Source organism: Lampris incognitus, chromosome 20 (assembly GCF_029633865.1).
Source record: "Lampris incognitus isolate fLamInc1 chromosome 20, fLamInc1.hap2, whole genome shotgun sequence".
In the NCBI taxonomy this organism is placed as follows: Eukaryota; Metazoa; Chordata; class Actinopteri; order Lampriformes; family Lampridae; genus Lampris; species Lampris incognitus.
This window is the reverse complement of record NC_079230.1, coordinates 30,680,660-30,691,353: the sequence shown is the minus strand read 5'-3', so window position 1 is coordinate 30,691,353 and position 10,694 is coordinate 30,680,660. Positions and strand designations below refer to the sequence as shown.

Sequence of the window (10,694 nt, the reverse complement as noted above, 5' to 3'; positions counted from 1 at the left end):
GCCGGTAAGAGAGATTATTCCCAGATTGGGAATACCACGGAAGATCAGCAGTGATAACAGGGCACATTTTGTAAATAGTGCCGTTCAACAACTTTCAATCAACATTTTTGGGTATTAATCCGAGACATCGTTGTGCCCATCGCCCACAGAGTGGTGGAGCGGTGGAGAGAGGAAATGGGACGATTAGAAATAAACTGCTCAGACGTTGTGACGAGACAGGACTCACGCGGATAAAAGCACGACCGTTAGCGTTGACGTTTACGAGAGCGAGAGGGAGGGCCACAACAGGTCTGTGACCTTTTGAAATCCTCACGGGCAGACCCATGTACACTGGACTAGCCCTTCCCCCACAAAATCAGGTCCTCAGCTCAGACCTCATGGAGGATGTGATGCTTAACTATTGTGTGCAACTCAACCAAATGCTGAGTTCTGTTCACATGCAGGTCCACAGCCAACAGAGGGTCATCTGCATGACCTGAAGCCAGGAGACGGGGTGCTGATAAAGGACCCAAAGAGGAAACACTGGAGGAAGCCCTGTGGCTGGGGCCCCGCCAAGTGCTCTTGATCCGCGGTGAAGGTGGAGGGGAGAGTCGGCTGGACACACGCCAGCCACCGCAAGAAGGTGCCGCCAATGGCGATGGAGGGCCAGGGTGGGAGACCCGCTCCGCTCACAAATGAGGAAGAGAAGTGGGCGTGGCCAGCGCTCACCGAGGGTTAAAAACCTACCGAGAGCCAACAGTTGTTACGATATGGGGAGAGGCATTCGTTATCTAATGGAGCCCGATAACAGTAAGGCACCACTGAGGTACTTCGGGGAGACACCCTGGGCAGGCCGCCAGTCCCTCACAGGGCCAACACGTTCACATTGGCTTCCTATCACACTTTCATATAATGAAATGTTGGCACTCATATTTGCTAGCAGACTTAAATAAGTTTTGGACGCTTTTATAGATGAATAAGAATCTGGGTCCATGAGGGAACAACATTTTACAAACAATTAGACTGGCACCGGATTTATTAGTTTATACTGTTAATGAGAATGGTTTCATTTTGTTTCTTGATCTTTATAAAGCATTTTGAAAGCTCTTGTAAAATGTGGTTTTGGAGATTTTTTTTTGGCAAAACGGTTAGAACCCTATATAAGAATGGCAGTAGCACAATACAAAAAATGAAAATAAAAATCGGTACATCCCCTAGATTCAGTGTGTCATGTGGCATTAAGCAAGGTTGCCCAATTTCACCTTATTTGTTTTTACTTGCCCCTCAGCTCCAAGCTCTTCATATCTCAGATAGTGCCTCACAGGGGTAACAGTAGCTGACTGTGACCTACCGAAGGGACTGGTCAGTTTCACAGCTGATTTTTTTTGGCCACTCTGAATGCTGACGTCATCAGCCGTCATTATGCAGTCTTGCTCAGGTCAAGCTCAAGTTTTTTGCAACAGTGCTTGAAATTACAATCGCTGGGGGGGGGGGGCGCCTCTGCAGCCAAATGGTTACAGCACATATGACATGGTCACAACGTCGCTGGTTCGAATCCAGCTGGCGACCTTCGCTGCATGTCATACCCATCTCTACCCCCCCATTTCCTATCTGGCCCCACTATCGCTATCCAATAGAAATACAAAAAAGAAAGAAATTACAGACGTTTTATCAGTTGGTTGAACATAGGACTTAAAACGTCATATTAACTCATCCCGAATCGGGACTCTGTTGATTCTGCTGTTTCAGGACTGACAAAACCTCAAAACGACACTTAAAGTTTCACAGTCAGTCAAAGCACACGTGACAAAAAACAGGTGTTACAATTTTATTCTGAAATTTACAGAGGCATTCATGAGGCTCTTTCTGAAATCACATCTCCTGTCTCATCCACGACCGTTTCAGGAGTGTAAAGCTAAATATAAAAAGCTTATTTTACACTTATTTTTATCCTCCCACCCCACCCCATAAAACCAGAAGCCCATCTTCAGCTTTACATAAAGATTCAAGAGTCAGGATCACATCAGGAAAGGAAGAAAACAAATATGTATATTATATCTTCAAGTACTCCTCAGACATAAGTAAGTGTTGTATTATTTCTGTCCCATCCCATGGCCTTGCATTGTTAAACATAAACATATGAACACTGTCGCGTAGTGGCTTTTCGTTAGTTTTTACGTTACTGTCAAACTGGCAGCTTTAGACTTCATCAGCGCTGCCCTTTCTGTGTCTCGCTGCTGTATATGACTGAAACTATCAGTCACCGCACAAAGCAGATCTGAACATATCTGGACTTTTAGGCCTCTCGTATGTACACTTCATATTGTTTTCTGAAACACCCAGTGTCACTTATTCTGATCTCACGCCAGTATAAAGGCAAGGGGGGGTAGTCAAGGGTCAAGGAGCATGTGCATGTCCAGAAAGTGGCATGACCACTGAGCATAATGACACATTTCCATTTTACAAGTTGTTTCAGAGACCCACAATAGTTCATGTGTGCCCAGGTGAGCGTGAGGGAAACTGAATCCCACCACCTTCTTATACGCAACAGAATCTCAAGTCCACCTTTGGTCTCAGAGTAGTCTCGCTTTGCCCATTTCCTAAAGTTTCTGCACGGGGTGACATAGTACAGTAGGTCTGTGATTCCCTCCATCTTGATTTAACAAGATATGCGTCTTCTTTTTTCAACTTCCCTTCCAGACCTTCCTCTCAGTAACTGCTTTCATGGCCAGTCAGGATGTACAGGTTGCTCAAAGCTGATGGGTCCTCTGTCGGGGTACTCTGAAGGACAATGTCCCTGTGCAAAGTCCAAAACATCCATAAGTTTTGATTTATAAGGAGCGTTATGCCCTTTAACCTCGTAATGTGGAAGATAGTGATTGACATTAGCAAGAGAGTGTGAACATGCCTGTTCGTTCCAAGAACTCTGAAAACTCGAGTCTCGTCTGTGATCTCTTGTGTAACCTGCAAATATACACGGAGCTGACGAGTTCACTGACACACTGCTACTATTCATTTGAATGAACAAATAGTCATACTTGAAGACCAAGCCCACGCAGAAATCCTTCAATATTTACCTCATTTGTATGGAGATTCCTCCCTTTCAGGCCATGCTTCCAGAATGCCAGAACACTGTCCTGTAAGCAAACTACCAGAACAAGGTATGCTACTCAGTTTGTAATCATGCACACACCAAGGCCACCTCTTACAATGGCCTGTAAAAACAGGTCGATGAAATGAACACCGCGATAATATTTCAAATTGTGCTGGTGCTAAAATTAATATGGGAAAAAAGTGTGATGACAGTTGTACCTAAGGTTTCGATGGGAAAGTCGAACACCATTTCAGAGGTCAGCTCTCTGGACGGGAGACCTTGCAGGTTTACAATCTTGACAGTTTCTGTCAAATTATTTTGAGGCAAGAATGCATTAATTGATGAGGAAGTTAGTTGGCCACAATTCAGGTTTAGATTAGATCTGGGTCGGTTTCCGGTTTTGCCGGTCCGGTCCGGTCCGATGTACAAGCTTAAACCAGTTTGATTTTATGCAAACCGACTGAACAGGCATTTGTCATTATGAGAGATTCTGGCAAATTAAAAAGTAGCCTGGATCAGCAACCTGTTCCGATGGTGTCATGGCACTACACTGGACTTTTCTCAAGTTGCACGAGGCCGAGGTCTTATTTTAATTATCATTTTGATGTTTGGAAAAGTTAAATTGAATGGTTGTTGTGAAAAATGAAAACGCGATGTTTCGTCCTCCTGTGCTGATGGTGGCGCTGCTGCTACACTCTCTTCTTCATATTATTTAGCTTTACGGCTCTGTGCATAACTGTAGTCCACTGACTTCCGGTTTCTACGGCAGCGGTCATACCAGTTTCCTGTTTGTTGGCGTGTGCTGTTGACAATGGCCTATTTTTGGGGATGCCTGCAGGATTTAGCATGGATACATGTCAACCACAAACTTTCACCTGCACCTGCCAGCAAACGGGTGAAAAGCTTCAAGTTGTACATATCAAGTTCCATCCATCATCATGAGGATGAGTATCTTATGTCCTTCGTCCTATCTTATGTCCTAATTATGAGGATGAGTATCCTACACCAGTGTTTCTCAACCCAGTCCTCAAGGACCCCCTATCCTGCAGATTTTCATTGTAACCCTGCATACGTAGCTATGCTTGTAGTTACTCAACCAATCAACTCACAGCACTTAATTATGCAAGGTGTGCAAACTCTGACATTCACTGCTGAATTACTACAAACAGGTACCTATTCAGGGTTGCAAAGAAAATCTGCAGGATAGGGGTTCCTTGAGGACTGGGTTGAGAAACACTGTACCTACACCCACAGTTATGAGGATGAGTATCCTCATCCTCATAACTGTGGACATAACTTGATATGTACAACTTGAAACTTTTCACCCGTTTGCTGGCAGGTGCAGGTGAAAGTTTGTTGACACTTCTATGTGTGTTGTTGACATTTATCCGTGGTGAATCTTGAAAAATACACCATTGTCAACAGCGCACACCAACAAACAGGACGCTGGTATGACCGCTGCAGTAGAAACCGGAAGTCAGGGGACTACAGAGCCACAAACCAGCTTACTAGAGGTGCACTGACTGCCACCAACTGGACTGGAGTCGCTGCACTCATTCAGTCTCATGAAGTGGTAACATTAGCTATACCAGTCCGGTCCGGTGTTTGGCTTCATATCAAACCGGTTTGAAAGCGTTTACATCGGCCCAACCCTAGATTAGAGTTGATACTTACTTTCTAGTGCAATGAGAACAGTGTCTCGGTCCAGCTGGGTGACCTGTACTGCCCCCACAGGTCCATTCGCTTCAGTTAAAGGATGGGTGGAGTGGAATAAAAAGAAGGTAATTGTGAATTAAACAAATGAGATATTGTCCTATTTTAGCGTGTAAAGATAGACAGATAGACAGACAGACAGACAGAGAGATAGACAGACAGACAGACAGACAGACAGACAGACAGACAGACAGATAGACAGATAGATAGATAGATAGATAGATAGATAGATAGATAGATAGATAGATAGATAGATAGATAGATAGATAGATAGATAGATAGATAGATAGATAGATAGATGATAGAAAAAGAGGAAGATAAAAGTGACATCTGTTCATGACTTGGGGCTAACCAACATTTCAGCCGTATGTCAGCGTCCCTCATTACATACCTGGGGTTGAATTAGGTGTCCCGTTCAGTTCAATGATGTCAAACTTAAGCTGCTGGCTGGTTGATGGCTTCCCGTTGGAAGAGTCTCTCACCCCCACACACAGCTGTGGAAACTCATCTGACACCAACACCAGAAGCTCAAATATAGGAAGAGGTTCAGGGAGACTTATTGCAATGTTCTGAAATACAAAGATAGGCACAACAGAAACAGAAATGGACGACTGATGAATAAAATACCAGGCAGCGTTGGAATGTGGGAGAAATTATTCCCAGTAAAACATCAAGGTACCAACCTTCAGCTGCATGAACTTTTGGAGAGGCTCATACCACAACAGCAGAACCAGACCAGATGGAACTGCTCCACACAGGAATGTACTGTCTGTGTATGGGTTCCTTGCTGTGTGTGTGGGTGTGTGAGAGAGAGAGAGAGAGAGAGAGAGAGAGAGAGAGAGAGAGAGAGAGAGAGAGAGAGAGAGAGAGAGAGAGAGAGGGAGGGAGGGAAATAAGTACATTTTGGTGTCACGTGTGCATATAAGTCTGACTATACATCACATAGGTGCAGTACATTTTACTCTACTCACCTACACTGCACCTCCTACAGCCTTTAGTGTCAGGGATTTTCACAGAGATAGCATATTTCCTGCTGAAGAGGAAGTGACCCAAATCAGCAACAACATCCAGAATATTAGTCCAGAGCCATGTTTTTGTCAAGTTGTTGTTTTTTGTTTTGTTTTTGTTTTTTTTACAAGAATTACATATGACATAAGCTGAAAGAAACTGACAAATTAAAGGAAGAAAAATACCACTTATGGTTAAGCAGGTTTCATTCTCACTTCAGGCGGTAAAGTCAACGTGTTGATGGCAAGATAATGCAATGAAGAGCAAGTGAAAAAAATAATTTTTTTTCCAATTCTAAGTACTTTCAGTTTTTGTCTTGAGTTTTAAATGATGTAGCCTTGTCATATCCTGCGGATAAGGGAGCCCAGCTAATTAGCTAAACCTAATGGCTTTTTTTTTTTTACTTGCAAACGCTTCCCAAAAATGATCTTGGAGTAACTTAATCCTACAACATTTTAGTGAGTTTGCCGATATCTCCCAGGTTAAAAACCATCTAAAGGTTAACAACACGGGACTCTGTGGTGTAAGCACAGCAGGATAAACACAAATGCAGATAATAAAATTAATAATGGGTCTGTTTGAAGTAGGTGTACCTATCAGCATTGACAGAGCCAGTAATAACAAATATCAATAATACTTTCAATACTGCTACATCCAACAGGCTGTGTTTATCCTGCCATGCGCACATCGCAGAGTACCAAGCCCAGCCTGCCCAGCCTTTACACGGTTTTTAACCTGTAGATGTGAGCAAATTCATTCGGGGAGTGCAGAAGAGAGGTGAAGAAGAGGGTGCAGGCAGGGTGGAGTGGGTGGAGAAGAGTGTCAGGAGTGATGTGTGACAGAAGGGTACCAGCAAGAGTTAAAGGGAAGGTTTACAAGATGGTAGTGAGACCAGCTATGTTGTATGGTTTGGAGACAGTGGCCCTGATGAAAAGACAGGAGGTGGAGCTGGAGGTGGCAGAGATGAAGATGATAAGATTTTCACTGGGAGTGATGAAGGAGGACAGGATTAGGAACGAGTATATTAGAGGGACAGCTCAGGCTGGACGGTTTGGAGACAAAGCAAGAGAGGCAAGATTGAGATGGTTTGGACATGTGTGGAGGAGAGATGCACATGACCATTAAGATCTGCAGATGGAGCCCTGCTGGTTAGTCCAGGTCTCGGTTTGTCACAAAGGGTGATGGGGCTTTTGCTGTTCGAGCCCCCACACTATGGACCTCTCTTCCTACTTAACCGAGACAAACCAAGTCTCCAGCTTCTTTTGAATCTCGTCTTAAAACTTTTCTTTTTACGAAAGCTTTTACAAATGTTTGATATTTGTTTTTATTTATTTATACTGTTTTTTATTTTTACTCTTACTTATTTGGTCTGACTTCTTTTTGCCTTGTCTGTTTTTTTTTTGTTTTTTTATAAAGCACCCTGTAACATTGTTGTAGAAAAGTGCTATATAAATAAAGTTATTAATGTTATTATTAATATTATTATTGTTATTAATATTATATTGGGAGAAGGATGCTGAATATGGAGCTGCCAGGGAAGAGGAGAAGAGGAAGGCCAAAGAGGAGGTTTATGGATGTGGTGAGGGAGGACATGCAGGTGGCTGGTGTGACAGAGGAAGACGCAGAGGACAGGAAGAGATGGAAACGGATGATCCGCTGTGGCGCCCCCTAACAGGAGCAGCCAAAAGTAGTAGTAGTAGTAGTAGTTCAGTTAGTCTAACATCTGGATGGAAACACGGCTGGAAGGTGCTATATGTTTTGGTTTCTGGTTTAATAACGGAAAAGCCCTGCGGTGTTAAGAGCCTACCTGGTGCTGATCCTCTCTGTGAAGCGGTTGGTGCTGAGGGACAGGCTGCTGTGTTTTTTGTGGAGGTGGCCCTTCTGCTCAAAGAGAACCGTCAGACTGTGGGAATACAGCTGCGATGACTTCCCTGGAGGACCGGACAGGTTTGTAAGAGACAAGAGAAAAAGGGTGCGTGTAGAGAGAGACAGTTCCATGGAACAGTTCTATGAGGAGGTCTTTCATTTTTGCTGTCAGAATGACTGTTTCTTGGGCTCTGTACCTGACACGGACATCAGCACGTTGTTCATGGCGTACAGCCACGTACAACGCTGAGGGAGCAGCTGTGGGAGCGAGGAAATGAAATAAGTGAAATCCAGTAATCCCACCTCCTCACGGTTTAAGAAGTATACGCCACACACAGGTACATGAGGACGACATGGTGGCTTGAATAAGATAGCTTTCTTAACCTTCTCTAACGTATCCTCATGAAGCTCGTTGAGGTTGAGAGTGTAAATCCCTTCTTCCGCCCCCAGAATGAGGTACTGATCTAGGGGGGGGGGGAAAAAGGAAGCAAAACAAAAACAAAAACCATCACATTTTAATCAGTCTGTAATGGGCAGAAATGCTGCAGTCCCGTGAGTGACCTCACCCCTTGTCTTGGGCAGAATCCAGGTCACAGCACAGTGGAGCTTCAGCGGGCAGCCGTTGAAGACTTTTGAAAAGCATGCTCCCATCTGTGGTGCAGAGCACAGTGACTCTATTACTTACAGGACGAGGACGTCTGAGGGAGGGCTAAATCTTTATACTGACGCACATTCCATCGCGGTTGTACTACGTAGGATGGCCACACCGCCTGCTCTCTGAGCCACTTTTAAACATCAGGATGTCCGTGTTAGTCGTTAGGGTGTTGGTCAGCTTATGTGGGTTATGTGCTGTTAGAGTTCAGACTTACATGGACTTGAGGGGTAGGAGGGAGTCCATGACATTCGGCTCTCTAGAAATTAAGAAAGGTTACTCGTAACAGAGAGGGGTAAAAAAATAACTATATCAGTTCAGCTGCATCACAGATCAGACCACGACTGCTCGCAGGGCGTTTGATCCTACAGACTGACAGGCTTTTTAAAGGATTAAAAATAATTAGTGAAACAAATTACGAGGTTAGCAAACCACAAACGCTAACCAATGACATGTAGATTAGAGGAGTGTACTGGAAACGTCGACTGTGGTTTGAACTCACCGAGTCGTCGGCCTTTTTCCGTAGAGTGCTCCATTCAGGCGAGAGCGACGTGTCTCTTTTTGGGGGGGTTCCAACAGGTTTCCTCTCTGTTGCGGCAGTGCTGGCCTCCGGCAGACAGGGGTCACTGCAGCGCTGCCTAACGTCCTGTGTGGCCGAACACCTAGCCAGCCCTGGTGGTAAAATGCAGCAAATATGAAGAAGGATTCCTACTGTCGAGAGATGGTAAGGCATTTGGGCGTCAGAATGCGAGACACGAGGAAAAGCGTGACGTTTGACAACCAGACGCTGCAACGACTGCACACAAAGCTGAAAAATAGAACCATGTTCACTTCCACACAGGTCTGAGCACCGTTATGTGTAAGGTGTCATGCCTGTGTGTAGTGAATTCGGGGGGCAGCCGGGAACCGCTGCAACCGGGACGCAAATCCGAGTCTCCCACACCATGGGCGACTACACCCAGACGGCATCCGGATGTGGGCCACTTCAGGCAATGATGGCCTTCTTCTTCTTCTTGTGGCCCTGACAAAATGGATGTGAGCCTGAAGTGGCCCACATGTGTTACAGCAAATATGGCCCAAATATGCCAAATCAAATGTGGCCTTTTTTGGCAAAGATGCGGTGCTCTCAGCAACATGTAAGCTGGATGTGACCCTGAAGTGACCGCTGTGGTAAATGGTGAATACGGTCGTTACACTACCCTCCTCCTTCGGGAGGTGTGATATCAGCTCCCTCACAGATCACCGGACCCGCTAGCCCTTGGCTAACGGGTCGGACCCTTTAGTCGACTGGTTAACGTAGTCGCCCGTGGCGCATTCGAATTCGCTGCATGTGTATACTGACTTCATCACAGGCTATTTAAAGAGAAATTGTACACTGCAGTAATTTTATGGCTTCATTTCTGTCGAACGCTCCGGTCTTAAACGAACTCTCAACATTTGTGTGCAAACGTGAGGGTATTTTCATTTCCTGGAATAAATCTTGCAACGGTGCAGGCTTGCTGGTTGCCCTTCGAGGGGAGTCGCGTGTGCTTTTGTGGTTGAGTGTTTTGGTCCACAGACACATCACTTGTGCAAAAACCAGAAAGCGTCCCGGTCCTGACCCCCACTAAACAGAGAGACAGTCCCACCTCAGCCAACCACTCCACCTTCCTTGTGTTTGCTAGCAGCATCACCCCCCAAAATTGTAAAATTTTCCATGTATTTTTTAGGGATGAGTACGGGGTGAGGGGGCAGCTGATACTCGGGGGTGATGGTACTCTGGGTGAAGTTGGCTGGCTGTCTGGACCTGAGGAGGAGCTGAAGTTGGGGGTGACAGCGGAGTCGGGCCCCAGCGTGCAGCTGGGTCGCAGAGTGAGGTCCTTCTCCTCTGTGTCGGGGGAGAGGGAGCTGCAAGCAGGGAGGGAGGCGGTGGAGGGGCTGAACAAAACACTCTTCTTAACACCTTTATCCTGGAAAACATGAAAGTGAAAAGAACATTATCGTTAGCAGGTAGCAAGACTTTGTTGATGTGTATTTCAGCAGATGACCTTCATTTCTTGTGTCTACTGTTACCACTCACATCAGTAGATGGCGCTCTCCTGATGGTTAAACTCCTAAAAGAGAGGAACAAAAAAAATCCTTAGAAGGTGTGAAGTAATTTGATGATTAAAGCACAGTGTAACTTGGGAATAACTGTCATAGCTGTTCATAGCTAGCCAGGTGATGTCGCTGTGACAAAAAGCTGGCGATACCACAAAAACAGATGCTGAAACCACACAGACAAAAGCACACACAAACATTAAAAGCCAAGGCCTGAAAACCAGTGGGTTTGTGTTAAATCAGATGTATTTCCAGATCATGAAGCGACTCGTTATGGTTTAGATCGGGTTGGGTTAAGCAGCA

At 45.2% G+C, this 10,694-nt stretch overlaps 1 protein-coding gene across 7 annotated transcripts in view; it reads right to left on the bottom strand.

The window, feature by feature from the left end:
* Positions 1–1,799: 1,799 nt before the first annotated feature.
* The window catches only part of map4k2 (mitogen-activated protein kinase kinase kinase kinase 2), a 30,799-nt gene continuing 21,904 nt past the window's right edge, over positions 1,800–10,694 (bottom strand). For 5 of the 7 annotated variants that reach the window (XM_056300009.1, XM_056300013.1, XM_056300011.1 and 2 more), the window contains 16 exons: positions 10,372–10,405; positions 10,099–10,261; positions 8,815–8,984; positions 8,530–8,571; positions 8,227–8,311; positions 8,045–8,124; positions 7,858–7,918; positions 7,602–7,725; positions 5,758–5,819; positions 5,470–5,573; positions 5,178–5,355; positions 4,748–4,816; positions 3,292–3,378; positions 3,057–3,127; positions 2,888–2,943; positions 1,800–2,776 (listed from right to left, as the gene is read on the bottom strand). In XM_056300009.1, coding sequence (XP_056155984.1) covers positions 2,689–2,776; positions 2,888–2,943; positions 3,057–3,127; positions 3,292–3,378; positions 4,748–4,816; positions 5,178–5,355; positions 5,470–5,573; positions 5,758–5,819; positions 7,602–7,725; positions 7,858–7,918; positions 8,045–8,124; positions 8,227–8,311; positions 8,530–8,571; positions 8,815–8,984; positions 10,099–10,261; positions 10,372–10,405 — 1,474 coding nt within the window. In that variant the 3' untranslated portion in view covers positions 1,800–2,688. The remainder of the gene's footprint in view (positions 2,777–2,887; positions 2,944–3,056; positions 3,128–3,291; positions 3,379–4,747; positions 4,817–5,177; positions 5,356–5,469; positions 5,574–5,757; positions 5,820–7,601; positions 7,726–7,857; positions 7,919–8,044; positions 8,125–8,226; positions 8,312–8,529; positions 8,572–8,814; positions 8,985–10,098; positions 10,262–10,371; positions 10,406–10,694) is intronic. The other 2 variants (XM_056300010.1, XM_056300012.1) reach the window with 1 other exon arrangement.